General features: G+C 39.5%; 1 protein-coding gene across 3 annotated transcripts; it reads left to right on the top strand.

The window, feature by feature from the left end:
• The first annotated feature begins 1,491 nt into the window (after positions 1–1,491).
• On the top strand, positions 1,492–24,240 carry TXNDC8 (thioredoxin domain containing 8). Of its 3 annotated transcripts, XM_072842313.1 has the most exons (6): positions 1,492–1,647; positions 4,442–4,546; positions 9,109–9,168; positions 11,773–11,838; positions 23,202–23,267; positions 24,131–24,240. In XM_072842313.1, the coding sequence occupies exons 1-6, from the start codon at positions 1,624–1,626 to the stop codon at positions 24,191–24,193; spliced, it is 384 nt and encodes a 127-aa protein (XP_072698414.1). In that variant the 5' UTR covers positions 1,492–1,623; the 3' UTR covers positions 24,194–24,240. The 3 variants fall into 3 exon arrangements, with proteins under 3 accessions (XP_072698414.1, XP_072698415.1, XP_072698416.1); XM_072842314.1 differs by lacking the exon at positions 9,109–9,168; XM_072842315.1 differs by lacking the exon at positions 23,202–23,267.
• Positions 24,241–24,887: the final 647 nt, after the last annotated feature.

Genomic DNA, 24,887 nt, shown 5'->3' with positions numbered 1-24,887 from the left:
AAGTATCACCAAAACCCCACGTTTCTTCAGTGTCTCCTCACATCTTTGTGGAATATGAGCCTTAAACAAAGACTGGCTTCCCATGTGTTTTGTAAGAGTTGCCAGCCAGCATCTTGTTCCATCCAGATGAGAAAGAGAAAGTTTTACTGACTCTGTCACAAGTGCTAGAAATGGCGTTCTCTTGCTTTATTGTTCTCTCTTCATTAAACCTTGACCTAAAGATAAGATTATTGCTTGAATCAAGATAATGGGGGTCTAACCCTGGATTTAGGGTTAAATTAATCCCACACAAACTGCAGAGCTGCTATAAAATGGAGGAGGGATAAATTTGCCCACAGGAAAATCGGTTATGTCTTTGGTGAAAAGTGGAGGAAGAAGGTACTGGGAGGTGACTGGTATCTGCTACAAAAGCCAAGTTGGCCTGTGGCTATAAAGGGAATATGCATGCTTCATACTTCATCTAATAGATACAAAAAGTAAAGGCAGGTAACTCATTCCTGAGAGACCTAACTGGATGTATGGAAAAGCCAGAAAGGAGGATTTTGCTGTTTTTGTGTTAATCTAGAATTCTGCAACTCGTTTTCTTGTTATTTTTCTTGTTATTGTTCTAAAGAAGATTTGGGGAACATTGGGCATGTCCATGTTTGTTTTTTTTTCTTTTTTTTTAATGTTATTTATTTATTCATGAGAGACATACAGACACACACACACACACACACACACACACAGGCAGAGGGAGAAGCAGGCTCCATGCAGGATCCCAGGACCCCAGGATCATGCCCCGGGCCAAAGGCAGGAGATAAACCACTGAGCCACCCAGGGATCCCCTTTTATAACGTTAAATTCTGAAAAGAGACAAATCACCATGTGTAGGTTTTTTTCTAACATTAAATTCTGAAAAGAGGCAAATCTCCATGTGTAAGACTTGTCAAAATGCTCTTTTTGTATGGCCTGCCAGCTAAGGATGGTTTTTGCATTCTTAAAGGATTATGAAAACAAAGAATAGGCAATAAAGTCCATGTGCCTGTGGTCCATAAAGCCCAAATTATCTGGTCCTTTACAGAAAAAGTTTGCCAACCCATGATCCAGTCCATAAAAGTGAATTTTCCTGACCTCCTAAAAAATTAGAGCAAAATAACAAAGTTTAGGGAATCTATGACTCAAAAAACCTAACTCATAGGAAACTTGCAATTATAGGATTAAGGCTTTAATATTTTTCTGAAGTGTAAAATAATCCCTTCAAAATCCTAAATGAAAATAATCTTCACCCATTTAATATCGGCTTGCTTATTTCTCATTTGGTGGTTGCAGGGGGTGGAGAAGGAAGAAGGGCCATGGAAATAGATGATGAAGATCAAAAGTAGACAAACATATTGTGGAGTCTGCACACAAGACCTGGAGATGGATGGTTCTTGGCTGGCCACACGGTGACTACCTAGTCATGACATGAAAGTGAAATTGACTTCAAGTCTGCCAAAGTTCTAGGTTCTCAGATGTCACGTTTAATGATGTCATAGAGAAGTGACCCTTCTATCCCAGCTAGGATCCTTTAATTAATAAGAGACCGCTACAGTGAGTCGACTGGACCAACAGGCAGGTTTCGTCAACAATTCCCAGTAAATCATGGTTCAGAGTATTAAAGACATGGCAAGTATTTATTTGGTTTCATTGATATTTCAAAGGAGACACCTTGTGAACAGATTGGATAAACTTTAAGAACGACTTCCTCTATCAGTATTCCTTCACTGCTGTGTAGCAAGGGAAGATTTTTTAGGTCTTGCTCTCTGTTTTGTGGCACTATCTAGAGAATAGCCAAGGGACAAATTGATCAAAGGGTTTTGTTCTTCCCAGATTCTCATTTCTTGCTCTGACTGTAGCTGGATCCAGGCCAGCTCCTAACACATCCTGTCCTGTGCCTGATGCCACTGATTCCACCTTAATTGCACCTGGAACATTCTATGAAAGGAAAAGTCTACATATTTCTCTTATTCTAGAAAACAGAAGCCTCAGACATGCTTATGGAATAGGGTAGGAAAAATGACAGCCAACAGTATCAACAATTCCTTAGATGGCATTTTATAAAGCCACTTTCTATCCATTGTCCAGTGTTACTGCCACAAAAAATCTAAATGTATAGATAGGTCAGGGAGAATTCTTTATTTATAAAGAAGAGATTTCCCTCTAAAGGAGTGGTTAAGATCCTATACCATGTAAGAGTGAAATGGGCACTAGAACCCAGATCTGATGCTGGGCCCTGTTACCTGAGGCACAGATCCTGGACTCTGCCTAACAAAGCCCTATTTCTATATGGAGGGAAGATGGGAGGCATAGGGCCTGGGCCTGCCATCCATCAGCACCCTCAGACTTAGCCTTCTGGCATTTTCCCCAATTGCAGCTATATATAAGGTCACAAAAAATGAGGCTGGCAAGATTGAAAGATGGCATTGCCGTGTAGATTTGTCATAAGAAAATGTTTTCAGATAGCACACATTTGCTAATGCACATGGTACTTCTTTTTTTGACTTTCTGGGAATCTCACAGAATAACCCATGGTCTCTCTAGCCCCCTGAGAAGCCCTCACCATCTCCTCCTCAGAGACGTCTCCTGAGGACCTGTTGTCTCCTTCATGTCTGTATCCAAAATGTCACCTTCTAGTCAAGATGGACCATGGCCACCCAGACTACAAGTCTAATCCAGTTCATTTCCTTCCTTCCTGCTTTATCTTTCTCCTTTTTTTCTTTATTTGCAATGATCACTAACACACTGCATATTTTACTTACCGATCTTACCATTGGCTTCTGCTTCTAAACGTAAGCTCCATAAAGGCGGGGAAATGTTTGTCTGGTTTTTTGTGCACAGCTGTCTCCTAGCAGTGTGTCCATTACTTGGCCTAGCATCAGTCTCAATAGATACTTGTCAAAACAGTATGTATCCTATGGGGGTATTCCCTTCAGGGGACTTAGCCAAGTCAAATTCATAGATCCAGCTAGGCCAGTTTACACCCTAGAATCTGCTGAGAAGTGAAGGTGTCGAGGGCTTGTGAGGGGCATCTACTGTATAAGTTCAGAAGCAAGTGAGAAACAGAGGCTTGGTATGGCTCTTTGAGGAATTAAGTAACCCCCATCCTAGAGGAATATGAGTAAAGGAAGAGAACTTATCTTCCTTCAGTCATCCATTTCACCTGCTTGAACTAAATCAAATGGTAATGTAATGGTCAGGATTCCCCTATTACAGAGCAGTATGCCATTTGTATGGAATTAGCCCCATCCCTCATTCCAGTGATAGGCCCTGTTTGACTTGATTAATTATGATCCCATCCCCCATCTTAATGATTGGTCCAGGGATGAGCACAGGATAGAATCAGGGCCAGTGAGAGGGAGCGTGAACTCCATTACTAGGAAGAACTCAGGAGATGATTTTGTGCAGTGGTGAAGGAAAGAGACTCTGGATTAGGCTGCCTAGGTTAGCAATCCCAACTACGCCAGGCACCAGCTGGTTGATCAGGAGAAAGTTAATGACCTTTTGTTTTTCCACCTGTAAAATGGAGATAAAACTAACACCCCTTCCAGAGGATGGTTGTAAAGATTAAAGGAGAGGACACCAGGTGCAGAGTGAATTAGCTGCTATTGTTGCAATTCCAGTGAGAAAAGGAAAAATAAATCTTGAACATAAAAGTATATATTAGCAAGTCATTCATCAACTAAACAATCCATGAGCGCTAACTATGTGCCTAGATCAGAAGCCATGGTGGTTCAGGACCGAATCAGGATCGAGTTCTCTAGGAACTTGTTGGATAGGGAAGCCATGCATGATACACCTAGTATGGACAGTCATTGTCCATAAAGCAAGGCAATTTAAAATGATCTGAGGTTCTAGAAAGGGAAACCTTTATTTAGATGATCTGGGTAGCTGATGGAAAAATCACTGAAGATATTCAGCCAGAAGCATGTCAAATGCTTAAATGTATGGTTTGACTACAGCTTTGGTAATGATTACCCCCCAAAACAAAACAAGAAATGATTCAAGGTGTTAGATTACATTTCTCCTTTTAAATTTCACTATTAATATATGTTTAGGGCCTTGTTAAAAGAAGCCAAATATAGATGTCCACCTTGAACAACTATCTACCACGACCCTCCACCCCTTATCTTTCATTGGTCAATCTCACTTCTCCCCAGAGGTAACCTACCATTACAAACCACCATTTAGTCAGTACACTACTAGTCAATCATGCAGATTTATAGGTCACTTATGTATACTTACAATAATAAACATATGTGACCTCAGGGACTTCTAGGAAAGGTGTGTCTTCTGGAGAATGATATGATAGGGTGAGGTACCTCGTCTAGGTTTACAAAGAACCGAACTGTCATTTATTCTCTGTAAGGCTTTATGAGATTCAGTGATGATGTATGTTTCTTCATTTACGCTCTGGTTTCAGGATGAATTAAAAACATTTTTGAAAGCTGCCGGATGCAAACTTGTGGTGGTTGAATTTTCAGCAAAATGGTGTGGTCCTTGCCAAAGGATATATCCTCTTGTTCATGTAAGTATCACCTGTATATATACCCCAGCTTTAGAAGGAATTTTAAATCCCCTAATAATTTTCTCAGTTGTAAAAGTTTGCACTTGTGAGTCATATGGAATCATAGTTTTTTGAAGCATCCTGATTTCCAGATGATAATTTATCAAGATCTAATTAGATCATTAGTACCCACACAAGAAGACTAATACTACTTGTCTACGGATAATTCTGCAAGGAGCATCAAGGTGTGCAAAACAATACAATTGTACAAATGAATGGATTATTCATAATAATAACATCTTACCAAAGTTTCAGAGTTCAGAACTTCCAAATATTGGTTTATAGAAAAATTTGATACTTGTTTTTAACTATAACATAAAAGAATAAACTTCTCCCATCCTTCAACCCTATTATCAGAACTTAAGTCTTACATGTTCTTTCATGTCTTTTCTACTTTATAAAATATTTTAGTAAAATATGCTGCTTAGTTGTAATCGTATAATTATATTTGGGTCTTTTTTCCACGTACACAATTGTTTGTGTTTTTGTTGAGTCTCCAGATTATAATTTTAATATCTCTACAATGTTTCATCTAATTAATTTCCTTGTTGCCCCATTTAAAAGTTTTCACTATTTTACTTATTTTTGGTATCATGTGTCACAGAAAGAACCTCAGGGCAGTTTCATTTCTCCTTATCATGCAGAAGTTTCACACTTACGGTAAATTTTGTGAAATCTATTTCTTCAAATTTAAAGAAGTTTTGATTTCTCTACACAACCAAAAATACTCTGAGTTCTTTTCAGCAAGGTTTCTAGCATTTTGACTTGAACTCTTGAATCTACCTGAATTCATTCTAACCACAGTCACAAGCTTTGATATTGAATTAAAAACAAACCCATATCCAAGTACAGAAATTGGCTACATGACATCTCAACATCCATTCTACGCCTAAAACTCTTGGAATATCCAGAAGAAACATTTTATTATCTCATAGGCCCCTTTATTCTGATACTCAAAACTCGAAGAAAGAAAAGTATTCGATGTTCAGCTTCCGGAGTATAAATATATTCACACGCCACAGTCAAAGCTGATCAAATTCCAACAGCCACCATGCAACATTTTCAGACAGTGCAATGAAATCTAAGGCTTACTAACTTCTCCCTTCATACCTTTGCCCTGCCATTGTTCTGTAGAGGCTCCTGCAGGTCTTCCTACACCTATTCTCACCTTGGTAGGTACAGTTAGCCCTTTGGAGACAAACCTCCCCAAATGATCCTAATTTGAATGTGCCATCTGTTTCCTGTTGGAATCCAGATTAATGCAAATACAGTTTTAAAATAAATTTTGGTACATCCTTACTGAAATACTATCCAGATGTTAAAAAGAATCAAGTAGACCCATATGGAATGGTGGCATTGTCTCCAAGACAATGTAGTATTAAGTAAAAAGAGTATAACATAGAAAAATGTACATAGTATGGTCCCATTTATATAAAACAGACACATACACGTATGTATATACATATAAACACACATATATGTAGAGAAAGAGGGAACAGAGGATGCATATCAAAGAAGCTTATTTTTTTTAGTGAAAGGGTATTAAATTTGGATTCCTTTATTTTTCTCGTGCTGTTTGAGCTTTTGCATGATAATGTATCCAAGTACCATATATGTAATTTTTTGAAACTGCCTGTACATAAGGGGGTGGAGAAAAGTATTTACTCTAGGTCACTTTATTAGTCAGATATCAAAGCAGGCAACAGAAAGCAAATTAAACCGAAAAGAATTTTAATACAAGGAATTGATCGCTTATAAAATTACTGGAAGACTAAATGAATAGGTTGTATGCATGACTGTCTCAAGACACCACAGACCCACCTTTGGGATCCTCTTTTTACCTGCCCCCCCCCCCCAGAGGAAAAAACAAACAAACTGATAACAGAGCAGCAGCAGCTCGGAATGAGAACCGCAATCAGGAGGCTCCTGCTGCCACAAGTGCCTCTGGACATCTGGGAAGCTAATGTCTGGGCACCAGAGCCTGAGTCTGGCTTCTGCTGCTGCCTTCAGCACAACCACTTCCATTACTCAGAGTCTTGATTTCCAGCAGGAACATCCAAAGGCAAGAAGAAAGTAGCTACTGTCTCATTTCTGCCTTCCATGTCTCTCCTGCATGTATCTTGTGGGTAAAACCAAGTTGCATCCAGAACTCTAGCTACAAGGGAGCCCAAGGAATCTCTACCTCTTTTCCTTTCAAGGCTCTGCAGGAAAGTGGAATGGAAGTTAGCCAACTAAACTTCTGTCAAGGACAAGACAGTCAATGTTTTCAGGTTTGTGGCCCAGTGGTCTTTTGTGATAACTACTTGGCTTCACTGTTGTAGTGCAGAAGCATCCAGTGGCAATGAGCAAATCAACAGGCAAACCGTGTTCTGATCAAATTTAATTTACAAGACCATGTGGGGACCTGGATTTGTTCGACATGGTGCAGTTTGCTGACCGTGAGCTAAGAAGATCACCAGGCATAGAACCCTGAAAAAGAACATTTCTGGGAAAGGAGAAGTCATAAATTTGTTAAGAAATTGCATGGTATGATCAGGGGAAGGCAAATAGTCTGTGAGGCTGACTTACAGGGCACATGTGGGAGTGGTGACAAATGAGCTTCAAAAGGAAAGTTGAGGCCAAATCAAGAAGGACTTCATGTTATAATTTAGTGAGTTGCTGCAGATAGTCCAAACGGAAAAATTTTTTAAGGGTTTTGTCATGGTCAAAGGGAGGTTTTAGAGAATATTTTTAGCCATGCTGTATAAAAATGGGTTAGAAAGACTGAAGGCAGGAAACCCAAGGTGACAACAATCTCAATGATAGGTTTTCCAAAACTAGGACAGTGGTTTCGGAGAAAAAAAGGAAGGATCAAATTCAGGAGCTATTTTAGCGTTAAGACCAATAGAATAGGTAACTAAATGGTAGCCAACTACTTATGAGGAAGAACAGAGCAGAAGGAAGAGTTCTTAGGGGAGGGGAGGGGGTCCTAGGGGGATGGAATGGGATAATGAGGAAACACAATGTCCATAGGGGAACCCCGGCCTAGCAAAGAACCCATATGTCTTCCATGTATATGTACTACTTGATGCGAAAATGGCAACTGCCATTTCCTGTCCATTTTCCAACAGACTTGCCAGCCTCTCAAAACTTCATAAATACAATTAGATGTCCACATCAGTCAAACTCATTCCTGCAGCTTTTACTGGGGAACATCCGTATGTCTTCAAACTCAAAAAGTACAAATCAATTGCCCTGGAGTTCATGGGTGATACCATTTTCCTGCCAGACCACTGATGGGATGGGATGCCACTGACCAAAATCAGCTTCTTTTCTGTGTGAAAAATATTCTGAAAAGGCTTATGGGTTTTCCCCCAAGAGAAACTCTAAGAGAAAACTCTAGAGTTTTCTAGAGAGTTTTCCCCCATTTTTACAACCTTGATGAGCCACTGAAGAAAGAACTTCCACTTTGGTCACGATCCACGAACGACTGGAAAGCATCTCTACAACAGAACTCTGCACATAGCCACCTCATCACCCCATCCCATGCTTCTCCCTGCTTCTCCATGGGAACAGCTCCCAGAGCCAGCTCCATCTGTTCCTGTCTCCACTTGTCTCTGGACACCTCATCCCCTCAGAAAGAGATCCCATTTGAAATAGGTCACCGGAAATGCTTGAGATATGATGTTAAAGCAAACAAATCAAGAAGCTAGTTAGTGTCCTTAAAGTATGAGCACAACTGTCTGAAAAAAACCCCAAGAGCTGACATCCACAGGCTGCTGCCGCTGCATCCACTACTCCCAGACCCGTTACCAACATCTTTGTCACCACTGCTGCCAAAGATGCTTTCAGAACCAAACAGAAGCAGAAGAGAGTTGCTTCTTTCCTCCTCCCACTGTCTGTTTTCCTACAAATGCTTGCCATTAGCAGAACCTACATGGAAGACAGCTGGCAGAGGATCCTGGAAAGTACAGTTTCAATACGTAGTAGAACGCGGAAGATGTCAATAGAAGCAAAAAAAGCATCAAGGCCGAGGGTTTGCACACATGTTTTGTATCACTTTAGTCCTCTTAAGGAGTCTCTCAAAAAGCTTGGCAAAATATGAAGGTAAAAGCAGATTTTGGGTATTTGGTTCAGAGATCTGTGTTTTGAAGACCACTGAAGGCAGCAGCCCCTGACCTCTGGCCACTCCAGGACAAAGCTACCATCTGTCCCTTCACCCTGCAGAGTAAATCTGGACCCACCACATATATGACATTATTTCTTTGCTTTCTGTCCTTTCCCAGCTTTGAAACTCTGGTTCTTTAGACTCTGGTTTAGACTCCACTGATCCTTGCTTGACCTTGGTATCATCCCACATTTGACTTTGGTGCTTCAGGTCCTAGGCAGTAGTGAAATGCCAGAGTGATGCTTAGCTCTCTTGAACAATCTTTTTGTTCATTGTTTGCTTTTGCCAAAAGACACGTGTGTAATCCTAACCTAGTATTAGTAATCCTAGTATTAATGCTAGGCTAATAGGAAATTTTTATTCCTTTATTTTGAAGGCAATGTCTCTGAAATACCAAAATGTAATGTTTGCTAATGTGGATGTGGATGCTTCTCAGGTAAGAATCATAAATCCTTCCATGAGGATATATAAAACCCCAAATGCATGTCATTGACAGCACTGCCTCGGTGATTATATAATCAATTTCAAGTCTAGTGGAATTTCATTATTTTTTTCCTGATAAATTGCAGGAAACTTTCCATCATGTCCTTGTATATTTTGTATTAATTTTAAAAACAAAAAATCCCCAGCAAGAATGTGACTCTCTTGCTGCCCCCATCCCCTCCCGTACTATGGCAGACTTCACCACTCAATCCTAACATTTTGCCCACTTGCCCTGGGCTCAGCAGAATTGCTCTATGCAGACAATACCAGTTGGGTGATGTTGGGCTCAAGATGAAAAGTGTTTTTTCACCCTTGTAGTAAGTTTTTAATCCATTTCTAAAACCTAACCGAATGCAATACAGACATTTTAATTTACCTTGCTTTCCTCTTGCTATACCTTATGCTTTTTGTGAGTTTTTTTAAACACCACAAGGAATTCCAAGAAATCCTTCCCTCATGACCCTCCCTAGAAACCTTCTTTCCACACCCCCTGCAAAAATAATCAACCTCATGTCCTCAGTCAAAATGTGCCTTATTAATATACACAAAATATCTGAAAAACTATTCTTCCTAACACTTGCCCATTTATAACTAGGAAAAAACAGTAACAGGTGATCTATGCACATATTGGATTGAATCTGACTTTTAGAATACAAAAAAAAAATCCTGTTATTCACCCATCTTTTTCTTTAATAGTTTTGTAACTTCTTATCACCTCTATAAACCTTAGTTTCTTCATCTATAAAATAGGGCAAGTAATATTTAACAAAATATAAAATGAGCTAAAGTACATAAGATGCATGACATAGTGTCTAGCACATAATAGAAGTTCCATGTCTCCATTTCCATCAAGCTTCATCAAAGTGAGACAGTGTTTAATTGCCTTTTAAGCTGAACCATTCAGAATTCAGAACACAGAAAAGCTGTGCATTCAGAATATACTAGAATCATTATCTCTTTGTCCTTTTTTTTTTATATTCAGAGTTGTGCAACCATCACTGTAATGAATTTTATTTCAAAACAAAACACCCCACTTTTGGAGTTCTAACAGTCACTCCCAGTTCCTTCTATCCCAACTCTGGGCAACCACAAGTCATGTTCTGTCTATAGATTTGCTTATTCTGAACATTTCATATAAATGGAATCATTGTATAGGTGGTCATTTGTGACTAGCTTCTTTCACTTAGCCTAAGTTTTCAAGGTTCCCCCATGCAATAGCATGCATCATTTTATTCCTTTTTATGGCTGAATAATATTCCATTGTATGGCTTCACCACCTTTTATTTAGCCATTCAACTGTTGATGGACACTTGGGTTGTTTGCACCTTTTGAGTTTTATGGGTAATACTGGCATAAACATGTATATATTTTTTTTCATTTCCCTTGAGTACTTATCTAGCAGTGGAACTGTTGAGTTATATTGTGACTCTATGTTTAACTTTTGGAGGAATTGGCAAAATGTTTGCTAATGTGGCTACACCATTTTGTATTTCTACCAGCAATGTGTGAGGGTTCTGATTTCTCCACATCCTCACCAACACATGTTATTGTCTGCCTTTTTGACTAGAGCTCTTTTCCTTTTAAGGTGGAACAAAATGCACACTTTTCTTTAACAATAATTTATTTATTTTAGTTACAATTGCTGTGGTCGTGAAAATTATAATTTAATGTTTGTGCACATTATAGGTGGCAGGGGAGAGATTCACCCCATGAAATGATAGGTATATTACAGAGAAAAGTCCAGTTCTGTTGATCATGTGGGTGGCTAACTTTCTTTTGACTCTTGAACAAGATAAACAAAAACTGGCTTTTGAAAGCAGATTGTAGTGGATTAAAACAGTTGGAATTCTGACATATTTTCTTGTCTTTTGGTTCGTCTTTCAGAAAGATATGGACAGTGGAGGAAGGAGTAGGGTTTAAAAGAAAAAGACATGTAAGCCTTACTTAAAATGCAAAACCAGGACAGCCTGGGTGGCTCGGTGGTTTAGTGCCGCCTTCAGCCCAGGGTGTGATCCTAGAGACCCAGGATTGAGTCCCACGTCAGGCTCCCTGCATGGAGCCTGCTTATGTCTCTGCCTCTCTCTCTCTCTCTCTCTCTCTCTGTCTCTTATGAATGAATAAATAAAATCTTTAAAAAAAAAAAAAAAGCAAGACTAGTGTATTACCCCATGTCTCAAGTGTGCCTTATAGAGATGTCTTTATACTTCCTTATTTTTGCAATGTGCTATTTCCATATTGAGTCCCACTGGGGTCCCTCTGTAATCTTTTCACAAGTTCATTTAAATAGAGCTCATTTAGTCCAGCATCTGTTCTATTTTGGCCTCCATCTCTCAGCCCTCTCCTAGGGCTCTGGGTTGAGAAAGCTCAGGAATGTGGAGAGCAACCATTTTCTATTGTAACATTCCTGGAGGCTTTGACATTCCTTGGCAGGAGAATCTGTAGTGTTAGCTGTCCCTGGGCTTTCAGACATGCCTCCTGAGAAGTCACCAGGTTCTGGGCTCGGTGTAGAGAGAGGATACCAACATTATGACTTCATGCCATTTCTTTCCTTTCCCAGGAGTTGGCCCAAATTTATCACGTCAAAGCAGTACCCACATTTCAGATGTTCAAGCAGACCCAGAAGGTATGTTTCCATGGTAACTGGCAGAGTTGAATTATAGAATCATCAGAATCTAAAAAAAGGCCTGAGGTATCCAGGATGGATGAAACAACTGCATTTATTTTTAATATATAGCAATGTAACTCTTAGTTTCCGCACTTTCCATTATTGGCAAGGAGCACACAAAAATGCATGAATTATAATAAATCTCCTCATTCAGACCATATGAGATATCCAAATCCATAAGAAATATCTCATCTCATCCCTATTTTCTCCCTTTTGTTGGGGGCAGAACCATCAAAAAAAGAATCTTACAGAAAAGGACATGATGAAATTCTCACACAAATGCATAGAGATTGTTAGCAATGCCTGGGGAAATGTTAATCAAAGAGTCTCAAGGCAGGATTAGCCTAGTGGTTGAGCATGCAGGCTCTGAATTCAGGTTTCTGTGGTTCAAATACCTGTTCTGCTACTTTCTAGCATTTCACTTAAGAATTCTCTTTGATCATAGTTTCCTTATCTGTAAAAACAAAGATCGTCACAAGTTTTTCCCTTCATGGGGTGTTGGGAGAATTAATGTGAAATAAGAAAAGAATTAATGTGACTCACGTTTGCAGATCCATCCTAACTTGTGTTAAGTGCTGGCACATTGTGGTAGTTGTTATCATGCAGAAATTAATGAAATAAAATGTCTAAAATACTTCCTGTGTAATGAAACCAGTAATTCCACATATGGCTGGGAGCACTGACAACTGTACACACCTTATGAAAGTGGCTTTACAATACAAATAAGAGGAACAAGCTATTTCCTTTCACTCAATTATCCACTCTTGGGAACTTTTGCTACAGAAATACCTAAAAGAAAAATAAGCAGCTAAGGGAATAGTAATTGTAGCATTACTCCTAATAAAATACAAAACAAGCTGAATGTCTTTTCTAGCAGAATTGCAAAGTGATTTGTGATACATCTACTCTATGAAACAGTATACAATTAAAGAGTTGGGAAGAACATATGGAAAGCAAAAATATTCATGCTTAAACTTTGTGAAGATTATGTCTACAATATAAAAAATGAAAGCAGTTGATAGACTAGCTATTTCATTTTCAGCTTCTATCTATTGTGTATTTGTTGCAACATAATCGGTGCAATAGATAGAAATAATTCTTCAAAAAGAATCAACACTACCTATTCCATCTCTTGAGTGTTTACTTGAAAATGGAAACTATTGAACACTCCCCGCCCCCCCACCTAGCAAATTGTTTATGTGTCATTTTTTGTTATCTTCTCTTCCATCTCAGAAATGAGAATGCTTCCTTCTTTGGAAATGGATTTCATACATTGCAACTTGATAGCATTCCCTCCTGTGTGCTCCAGGCCTCCATTGATCAGCTATCTTCTTTTGGACCTAGTGTTTGGATGCTCCTTTTTGCTATTGACTGCCATTCTTCTCTCTCTATCAAGAGTTCTTTGATTTTCCTCCAAGGAACCATGCCATTTCCCATTCCTGGTCCATGTGCTTCCTTAGGGCTTCATCTCCAGGCCAGGACCCGTGAGTGAACTCCATTCTTATCAGGAATGGGCCCTTGACTCCAGTCTAGCCAATCCAAGCCCAATCAGAGCTAATTCTAAGACTTGACATAAGCAGCTAGGTACAGGCCTTCTCTTTTGATTTCACTGGATTTGAACTTGGGAAGATATGAAGCTGAAGGTACTACAGCTAGCTTGCCACCACAGGGGACCTGAAAAAGAAGCCAACACACAGCAAAAAAGCAGAGTCAAACTAGGAAATACTAATGGCATTGATTGAACCCTGAATCTATCCATGCCTGAAGCTGTACTACACCTGCAGATTCTTTAGTTGTGTAAACCTGGGGTTGCTTTTTCGATTACTTACAACCAAAGAATCTCTAATGACAAAATTAATCTTCTCTCAAACTACTCTCCTTCATTTCATGATCTAACTCTCAAAAAAGTAGAATATATTTACTGCCTTCAGTTCTCATTTTCCACATACTCCTTCATCTGCTCTTTAAAAAGTCGCCAAGGATCTTCTAATTCAAATAGCCATTTCTCAATCCTTGTATTCCTTGGTTACACAAAAGCACCATTAACTAACTAGCTTCTATATTCTGCAAACTTCCTCCTTCTTTGGCATCTATCCCTGCCCCTGCTCCCAAGCTCTCCTCTGGCTTATCTCCTGCTGTCCTAACATGTAAGTATTTCCCAAGGTTCTATCTTTTTCCCATTCTATTTTTTTCCCTTTAGTAATTTCATCCCTACCTCTAGTTCCAGCTGTAACTACCTATAACACAAACAAGTGTGATAGACCTCCTCACCCCTGAGTTCACACCACAGATCTTTTCTCTTTTCCCAATAGATCTTGGCACAGCTCCACATATGTCATTCCTCTATTTGAAATCGGATCCCCCCTTCTCCTCCACTGTCTGCAGAATCAAGACTAAACCCTCGTGTTCAAGTCTGGCATTCAAATTTCTCTATAATTCAACCCAATCTTCTTTTCCAACCCCACTTCTTTTTGACTCAGACCTTCATGTATTTTTGTCATACTGTTTCAAGCACCCAGAGGAGTTCACATCAATGTCTAGAAGAATCCCCCCTTGGTAGAAAATACTCATTTGTGTTTGATTCATGAGTGAGTGAACAAATGAAAGAGTAAATAAAAGCTGAGCTGCTGTCTTTGCCTGACATCCCACTGCCAGCATTGCTGTCTCTCATTCTGACTGGAGAATTTCTCTTCAGCTCAGAACAGATTTCTGTGTTCAGCTCTTCTGTAGATGATATTGCTTAAGGTCTATCACCATTCAGTAGTTTGTTCTTCATTTTATGAAACAAAGCTTTGGTTTCTCAACTGACTATGTGTCTAGGCTGCTCTTGATCAAATCCATAGCTATAATTTGAGGAAAGGCTTGGCCCCGCTTGGTCTCAGTTCTGTATGGAGGTGAAAAACTCTCAGCTGGGTGAGGTGACCTCTTATATTCAATTATTTCTTAACTATTTTCTACAGGGTATGGATCCCTTTTGAATTGATAGAACAAAATGCCTATATTCTAGGCAGCATGAAGGATCTAAAATTTGAATTTTATGCCAGTTAGCTAACGGAAAATTAAACTAACTGAATTGATGACCGTGGGTTAAGCTCATCTACCTCCCTATACTCTAATTCCAGCATCAGCCAGCCAGCCTTTTATAAACATGGATATCCATGTCCCAAGAAATGTTCTTGAGAACTGAGTGTCACATTGAATATTACCAACATACCATCCTGGTTATGGAGTTATTTTTAAAAATACACACACACAACAACTTGAGATCATTTATAGCATAATATACAAATAATTCTACTTCTAGACTTCGGTGTGATCTCCAGAAAGATTCATACTTGGATCAATTTAGATACCATTTGAAAACGTACAGAAAAGATTTGCAATGCTGGCTTCCTTTTGACAAAGAATCAATCTTCTGTACAAAAGACGACAGCAAAAAAATGCAGGCAGGAGATCCTCTTTAGGATCTCTTTAGATGGTATTACAGATCTCTTTACCTCTTCCACTCAATCCCTAGCATTTGGTATCTGAGCATCTATATAGGGTCTCTGGACGGTACTCCCCTCTACCATTGCATCCAGAGCTGTGGTCAAAACTTGAGACCTCTGAAATGCCCCCCAGGTTCTACTTTGCAATGGTCTACACAGGAAAATCACTGGAACCAGAGAAAATCGGGCATAGCTGTGCAACAGAACCAACCAGTCTATGTGAATTTCCCTCCTCTCTCATAGGAGTTGACTGGGAAGGCTACCAATGTCATTCATTGTTCTCCTTAGGGTAGAAAAAAATTAAATTCACTTTGAGACCTCTTCCATCTTTCTTTTATCTGGGACAGCACAACTGAAAATTGGCTTAAGAAAGTAGATACTATTTACCTAGTATTTTTTAAAAACCCACCTAGAATCCAGTTTCTATTAAGGGATGTTATAAGAAATGTACTCACATTTCTGGTAAAATATCTGGCAAGGAACCATGATCCATTATACCTTTCAAAATGTACATTGTGTAAAAAGCTTTGTGATAAAAAAAAAAAAAAAAAAAAAAAAGCTTTGTGATAATTCCTCATAGAACAGAGTTAGGAGAATATTTGCCACCCCTTAAAAATATGATCTACTCCCTTCACTAGATCAGAAGGTTTAGGGTTTCTCTTTGTCTGTTGGTGCCAATAATCTCAAGATTACTTCCTTTACTCAAATACAATAGCCTCCTTTATCTGCAGTTTCCTGGCATTCCGTAATTGCCATCTGCATATTGAATCATACTTGAATGGTTTTGTTATTTTATCTTGCCCTTGATTCTAGCTCATTTCAAATATTTTCAAAATATATAGAATATAAACAAATAAAACTTAAAAGTTGCAACAGGTAAAGCTATTTAACAATGACTCGGGGTCATGGTGGATAATGGGCATTACGTGGTGCTGGAAGTTTTCATGCAGATTTGGATGGCCACCCAGCAGGGATGCACTATAAACGACAGTTGTAATTATTTCACAGTGTTAGGGCAAAGGACAATGAAAGCAAATTCTAGGTAATAAATAAGGTGGAATTACTCCTTCCTGCTGTATTCCTTCCTTCATGTTTTCACCTGGGACATCACATCCTGTTCCTGTAAGATTCAGTGTGGTTAAAAAAAAAAAAAAAAATTCTGCAATGCCTTTCAGATGGACCATCCAAAACTTTGGCTGATTATTTTTTTTAACCAGAATATTATACTGTATTCTACTGTAAATAGAAAAATACATATATACACATAAACTGCAATATGCATATAATACTAGTTATTCATTGAGGCTCTGAAGCCCATCAGTAGATCCCCTGGGCTAATAACATTGATTCCAGACCAAAGTTGGCATAGGTCAATGGAATAGCAGAAGGGAAGAGTAACAATTTCTTAGGATCTCGGCCAACTGCTTATACACAGGCCAACATCAGAAAATGGTTCCATCTTTCATTCTTTGATATGAGAGTAAATGGCTTCTCAAAGCACTTAAATCTACTCATAAGAGCAATGGGATATTGGTGCATAGATGCTAATAAGTAGAGTTATTTACAAGTGAATAATTCAGAAAAACTGAGTGCTCCTGTGCTCACATCAAGTGGGAGGAAGTTCCTGCCCTTTTGCCTGTGAACAGTAAGGCTTCTGCTGAGGTCATAGAAATCTCCAACAAGCTCCCTTCTTCAAGTAGGTACAGAGATTGAAAGAATCCCCAACACCTTGGTGTGCTCAAGAGAGGACAGGATTGGTGTCTTTAAGGGCCAGGCAGGGACAATAAATGAGACAACAGGAAGTGAGGAGGATGGTGGTCCCTGGAGAATCACCCTCCCAAATGCTCAGTGTTCAAGTTCATAAGAAACAGTGCTTGACTCATTGACCAAAAGAGTGTCTGCAGCTAATTCTTGCTGTCTCTGGAGTCAGATAGCTGTAGATTGATTATTAGTGGGTGACCTTGGGACTGTGCCTTCACCACCTTGAGTTCAGTTTCCTTCTCTATGAAATAGGGACTATATCGTGTATCTTTGAACTGTTGTCATGAAAATTTGTGATAATGTATATAAAGTGCTTTATCACAGGACTTGGTACATATTTTAAAATAAGACTATTGCTAGAGCCCTAGAATCTATCTGTGTGCCTATCTCCCTGAAAGTTTGTGAATAAACAGAAATTCAGAAACAGTTGTTAAGAGAGATCTCTAAAAGTCTTTGAATAACTACAATATCCACTTAAGCTAAGCCATCTTAGCATTTGGGAATTACCTACTGAGGATAGTCAACCTGTTATGGATGGTGTTAGACACAGAGGGAGGGTTCCACCTGAGGGAAAATAAAAGCACTCTCCCATGGTGTTCAAGTCCAAAAATGCATGTCAGCCCTATAAACAGCAGATACATTAGCAGAGATTAATTGACTGAAAGGAGCAGGAACTAAGTGAGATGGAGGGAAAGTGACAGAGAGATGGACAGCAAATATTTATCACCATTTAGCAGTGATATTGCTCTAGGTATTAGCAATTCAAAGGAAGTAATTACTTATATTTCTCTTTTCTCCAGGGCAGGGATTAGGGTGAAGCCAGTGAGGCAGGAGATTGCCCAAGTATAGGGTGGAATCCTGTCTTTATTTGAATTTTTGATATTTTGTTCATGATGGATTTTTTGCATTAATGTTTAACTTTTTAAATATTTATTAAAATATTATGTATCTTGATTACTGAGTTCTGGGAACCCCTTAAATTTTACATCCTCCTCTTAGCCCTGTCCTCTAAGTTTTAAATCATTAAAATATCGGAGTACTTCATTCAGTGATCAGCCAGAAAGACTTACAAGACTCAATAGCAGATTATACTTATAGCTAAGATTTACTACAATGGAAAATACAGAGCAAAAGCATCAGGAAAAAGATAAGCATTGGTAGAGTCCAGAAAGGTCCAGAATAGGCTTCTGATGTTCTTCCTTGGTGGGGACACATAGGAGTGCTGTCTTTCGCTCTCTGGTAGTAAACTTCAAGGACATCTGTAGAATGTTTCTTTTTTAAAAATTTATTTATATATTTATTCATGAGAGACATAAAGAGAGAATGGCAGAGACACAGGCAGAGGGAGAAGCAGGCTCCCCATGGTAAGCCTGATACAGGACTCAATCCCAGGACCCAGGGATCATAACCTGAGCCAAGGGCAGATACTCAACCACTGAGCCACCCAGGCACCCCTATGGAATGTTTCCACCTAGGGATGTTTTTTGTTTTTTTGAGGCTCAGGGCATGAGGCCTTTATGTGGGGACTGGTCATATAGACATATCTTGCTAGGCAACCATTGCTATACAAGCAGCTATAACAATGGAGACTAGGACCCCCAACAATAAAACCAGGTGCACATTATCAATACTGATGTTTAAGCAAAGCAAGCCAGTATAACTTGATCCATCACTCCAGGTATATATAACAAAATCATCAATCTTTAATACAAAGAACACTTTGGTGAGGGAGGGAACACATTTTCTAGGGAGATTGATGAAGGCTCAAGCATGGTTCCATTGGAGACAAGAAAGAAATAAGGAACCAGACCTGCAGTGTTAACTCCTCTCAGAGAATCATCTGAAAATCAAAACATCACCTTTATTGTAAGTAGTAGTAGCACTATATTGTGCTGATTATGGAGCATGGCTTAGACTCATGTCAATAGACTTCCTAATGTTCTCTTAAAGCCTAGATTTTGAGATGACCCACCTAGGGAGAATCTGGGCTGCAGAGGAGAAACTTACCCACCTAGGTGAAGGAGACAATTGTTGCTTTTCACAATGGCATGCTCCAAAAGTGAGGACACAGGGTGATAATAGACAGCCTTCTAGACCTGCCTGAGGCTTACTTTCAGATGTACTTTCCAGAAAAAGAAAGACCGTGGCAGGAAAGCAGACCTGTCCCTTTGGGAGAACACCCTCAAAAGGGAGAGGATAATCATGAACTCATTCCTTTGTCTAGGCTCAACTAAGATGCTCACCTCAACCTGAGAAGTCAGTGAAGGGATTTCCCAGTATTGGACAGTTGAGCAGATTTTCCAGGAACATGAGAACAGGAGTATAGGTCATTGAAGGGAATGGCTCCAAAACCATTATTATCCCTGTGAACAAGTTTTCATCCCACACTTCTAGTAACGGGCAGAATGACATCTCCTCTGGCCAGAGTCCAAAATCACTTTTCCTTATTCTCAGTGTGACTTAGGATAAATTGCCACCACATTAGACTCCTGTTCCTTTTCCCCTTCAACAGAAAACCACATTGTCCTGAGTGATAAGCAGCTTCATGTATCTGTTCAACACCTTCAACTGATGGCAAACTGTGGCCCCAGGGTCAAATCTGACCCTCCACCAGTTTTTGTACATAAAGTTTGACTGGAACACAGTCATGTCCATTTGTGTAAATATTGTCTTTGGTTACTATCACACTACTGTAGTAGATCTGAGTAGTTTCAACACGCGCCATATGGCCTGCAAAGCCTAAAATAGGTATTGGGCCCTTTACAAAAAGTTTGTCAACCCCTAACATAGAGGAAAGCACTTTAGTCATTATTTACTCCACTAGTACTCAAGAAACAGGTAGGTAGCCAGAGTTTCTAAACCAGCTACGAGAAAATGAAAGCAAATGAAGTACTTTCCTGAAATCTCACTATTGGAAACAAAATGAGGCCAGTGTAGATGAGAAAAAAAATTAGATAATAGATTGTTCTCATATGCCTTTTTTCTTGAATCCAAATGCATATAAATTCAAGCTGTTTGAAACAGTTTATTTCTAAGAGGCCCTGCCTTCTTGGGTTGATTTTGCTAAACTCCAAAACCAGGGTTGAGCTGCTTGCATTTGCAAGAATGCCCTGCAACCCTGCAACACGTTGTGAAAGTCCAGGGGGAAGTGTGCAAACACCCACATTGTGATGCAGATGGCTGGGGAAGGAATGGGTCTGGTTGAATCAGAGAAAGAAGCCAAGATGAAATCAAAAAGTAATTAACACCACAGGTGTTAGACACAGAGGGAGGGTTCCACAGGTGGGCGCACTTTTAAAAGTTCTCTTATTAGACATATTCGTCCCCGTGTCATTAATAAGAGCTAATGCCTTAAAAAACCCTTTGTAAAGAAGGAACATCAAACTGTTGCAGCTTATAAATTTATATTGTAAAAAAAAAAAAAATTTATATTGTATGTCCAAATGCTTCTACAGCCTTCTCCCAAAAAAGTGTCTTGTGTTGGTTGTGTGGGCTCTTTTGTTTATGTTGTTATTGCTATAGTTGCTTTGAGGATTTTGGGTTTTTTTTTAAGATTTTATTTATTTATTTGACACAGAGAGAGCATACACGGGTGAAGCAGCAAGCAGAGAGAGAGGGAGAAGCAGACTCCCCACTGAACGGGGAGCCCAATGTGGGGCTCAATCCCAGGACCCTGAGATCATAACCTGAGCTGAAGGCAGACGCTTCACCAACTGAGCCACCCAGGCACCCCTGTTGTTGTTTTTAACTCAGTAAAGATAGCTGGAAAATTGGTGAGCTTTCATTCAGCTGGTCCAAACCTAACTTCAGTATTTAACCAAATTGCCTCTCAACTGGCTGAGGTATTTTATTATAATTAATCTATCTATAAATAATAATATTTATTATAATTATAACTAGACTTTAATTCATACTCTCAGAAGTCCATTTGTTAGGAAGGGACCCCTGTCTCTGGGCCTTTTGCATTTTCTCAGTAATATATTTTTTGCAGGTGATTGAATGTCTTTGGCATAAAAAAAAAAAAACAAAAAAGAAAGAAACCTGCCTCTGGTTGGACCTGAGTGATGGGTAAATGGGTGGCAGGGAGTCACTTTCTTATTGTCTTTTTGTGTATGTTTGAAAATGTTTGTAATGAGGGGCACCTGGCTGACTCAGTTGATGGAGTGGACTCTTGATCTTGGGGTTGTTAGAGCCTCATGTTGGGCATGGAGATTACTTAAAAATAGTATCTTAAAAAATGTTCATAATGAAAGTTTTTTAAAGTGATTTTTGGATATAAATGGTTCTATAATGCGTGGATAGACCCCTCACATCCCCTTGGGCTCCGCAAACCAGAGGTCATCATTTTCACTAGCAGTCATTGCTGGGGTGGCAACAGTGCTTGTAAACTGAAGGCACTGAGAATTGAGAAGAGAGAAGTAAACATTGCTTCCTAATCCCTCATAGTGGAGCATCCCTTTGAAAGACACAGCCAAATATTCAGATTAAAATAAGAAAACAGGGCAGCCCAGGTGGCTCAGTGGTTTAGCGCCGCCTTCAGTCCAGGGCTTGATCCTCAAGACCCAGGATCAAGTCCCACGTCCGGCTCCCTGCATGGAGCCTGCTTCTCCCTCTGCCTGTGTCTCTGCCTCTCTCTCTGTCTCTCATGAATAAATAAATAGAATCTTTAAAGAAAAAAAATAAGAAAACATTTTGGGCAGAAATTATATGCTAGTTTCCTTGCATATATATCTCTTCAAAAGAAAGTTACTTATGTAATAAGCTCTTATCAATCAGCTGCTCCTCATTCAGTAACTACATTTATGAAACTCTTGTAGTCAAAGCCCCATGCTAGACAGGGAGACACATACCACACCTGGTCTCTGAAACATAACACTACCCAGAGTGTTGAACCTATACTTCAGGGACCAGAAATCAGCTTAGCTCAGCTCACTTCAGGCCCAAAGCCATTAATAGGACACCAACTCTGTTTAAGGTTCCTAGCTAGATACTAAAAATATGGAGGAAATAAATGAGGCAGAGTTCCCACCCTTGGTCAACTGCAGAAGATGACGTAACAAAATCAACTCTTGAGTAGTGGAATGCGCAGGTTCTAAGAGGTCACAGAGACTCCATGAGTTAGATCATGAAAGATGGTTAGGACTAGCAGGTGAGAAAGAAGGGAAGAAGTGAGAGTGACAAAATACTCTGGGTATGTATCAGGAATTTTTTGACAATACAATAGTATAAAATTACCACTAGAATATGAACTCCAGAGGGGATTTTGGTCTGGCATGTTCACAATGTCTGGCTCATAGTGGACGTTTATTAAGTATTTGCTAAATTAAATAAATGAATGAATCCAACTATACAGTGTTGCTAGCAGTCAAAGTTTCAGGTAGAGAATGACAGTGAGTTGTGGTCCTATTGTCAGGACAAAATCAAGGAATCCCTGAAAGGACCTGGGATTTTATAGTGGTGGAGAAGCACTGAAGAACTTTATAAAACCTAGATTTGTGTTTTGGAGCTTCAAGGGGAGGAAGGGAGCTTAGGGACTCAAGACTGGAGACAGACAAGTTGTAAGCTGTTGCTAAAGTCCAAGGGAAAGTTGATGAGGTAAAATCCATAGAATTCGGTAACAAATTCAATGTCCCCTAAAGCCACCACAATGGCTAACATGAAAACGAACCAAGAGTTGTCAAGCATATGGAGCACCCAGAACATTCATCCTCTGCTGGTGGAATATAAATTGATAAAGATCACTTTGGAAAACTGTTGGCCAAACCTGGTCATTCAGGTGGCCAAGCCCTGCCTATGTTCATGCCAGGGGTCCTCACCTGTGTACCCACCCAGTCTCAGAGGATTATGAAACGCCCTTCGTGCCTATAGCCACCATACGGCTGCCACCCAACTCTTAGAAAAGAAACACTTAGAAACACTTTGTAGATCCATTCTGACACCTTAGAAACACTTTGTAGATCCATTCTGACACCTTCCTCCCCGGCAGCCAATGCCACAAGAACTATTTGTAAGAGGAAATGAGTACAAACCAGGCAACCCAGACAAATCATGAAATTCTGCACCCACACTTAGGTAACCCTATTCTCAAGACTCAAAAGAGCTATTTGCTGTTATGGAAGTGGATTCGTGGGCGAGCCGGTAAGTGAAAGGGGATCAAGATGAAGTCACAAGTCTGGGGTATACTTTCAAGAAATAGAATGAACCATGATGCCCACAGGCAGCACCCAGATAGAATGCTGCTGCCTGGGGACGCAGAATCATTAGAATCTTGGATAGTTTCTTCTCTGCTATACACTGAGCACTGAAGTTGTTCTAGAACTTTCCAACTCCTGTCACCATTTCTGGCCATTGAAACCTTCCTCCTTGGAAACTCAGATCTTTAGCTAATCCCATCCTCAGTTTACTCATATTTTGCCTTCATACAATTGATACCGAAGTGATAATGCATGGTTAGAGTCTTAAACTTCCATATTTCATCAAACGTAAGATGCCCATTGACAGATGCACCATTATGTTACTACTGAAAAGTGTTCCAAATGAAGTATACCATCCACAGTGAAGTACATCCTGAGTCAGAGATGTGACAATTTGAAATGAAAATGTGCTTTTTAGAATCAATTGGTTATAATACTATTACCTGTGCAAGGGTCAGGGCATAGGAAATCACATCTCATTCGATTTCAGGAAATCATGTGTATGAATTAATAAGTCCATAAGACCAATGTGTAAGGGCTCTGAAAGCTTCAATGATTGAGTTTTCTCATTTCTAACACATGTAGACCTCAGTTTATAAGACTACTATGGAGAATTATATAAATCTGGCCAAAAAAATTGAAACATCATGAATTTAGTGTGCTAAATATGTATTTATATCTTAGGTATTTTTCAGACAATGGAAATGAGTAGAGGATAATTTAACAGGAACAAAACTCCTCCAAACTCTAACATCTTTGCAAATATTTGAACCAATAAATATTTCACCTTTGTGTATTTGTGAACAGATTTTTGAATTTTGTGGAGCTGATGCTCAAAAATTGGAAGCGAAGATTCAAGAACTAATGTAAGCCGATCTCCAAGATAAAATACATTTACAACATTTTAAAAGGCCGCAGCTAATGTGTTTGTGTTTTTATTTGCAGCGAATATTGTAATGCTCGATTGGTCTTTCTCCTAACACTTTACAGTTGAATCCCACCTTGCAACCTCACTGCAAAATGGCTTAAAGCTCTTGCGGTATCAGAGAACGTATCTCTCCCGTTCTCTAACTTGGCCTTTCCACTAACTCGTGCACATTTCTTAGGCAATGTGACCTCCACAGCAGAGGCCCTGCATAGCTAAGTAATACCACTCCATTAAGAAGGTTTTCCAGAGATTGCCAAAGATGGAATTCTTCGCAGCGATCAAGAAACAAACAAATGCCCTATTGCCCTGGTGTACTCCAAATACAGAGGCCAATTCTAATTGAGCCATCATTTGTGGTACAAAATTCTTCTCTGATGCATCAGTTTGTATTAGAACAGTGTCACTCTTCTCTTCCCCAATACCTTTCTAAAACTCTTTTATAGGGAGGCCTGAGTGGCTCAGTGGTTGGGCGATTGCCTTTGGCTCAGGTCCTGGGATCAAGTCCTGCATTGGGCTCCCCGCAGGCAGCCTGCTTCTCCCTCTGCCTGTGTCTCTGGCCCTCTTTCTCTGTGTCTCTCATGAATAAATAAATAAAATCTTAAAAAAATAATAAAAGTAAAATTCTTTTATAAGTTA

Source organism: Canis lupus, chromosome 10 (assembly GCF_048164855.1).
Source record: "Canis lupus baileyi chromosome 10, mCanLup2.hap1, whole genome shotgun sequence".
NCBI lineage: Eukaryota > Metazoa > Chordata > Mammalia > Carnivora > Canidae > Canis > Canis lupus.
This window is presented reverse-complemented; position numbering and strand designations above follow the sequence as displayed.

Excerpts from the sequence above, each read along its gene's own strand:
- TXNDC8 (XM_072842313.1), top strand. The coding sequence starts at position 1,624 with ATGGTTCAGAGTATTAAAGACATG. Across the intron at positions 1,648-4,441 it reads TTCAGAGTATTAAAGACATG|GATGAATTAAAAACATTTTT; the intron begins GCAAGTATTTAT and ends CTCTGGTTTCAG. Across the intron at positions 11,839-23,201 it reads TGTTCAAGCAGACCCAGAAG|GTAACCCTATTCTCAAGACT; the intron begins GTATGTTTCCAT and ends ACCCACACTTAG.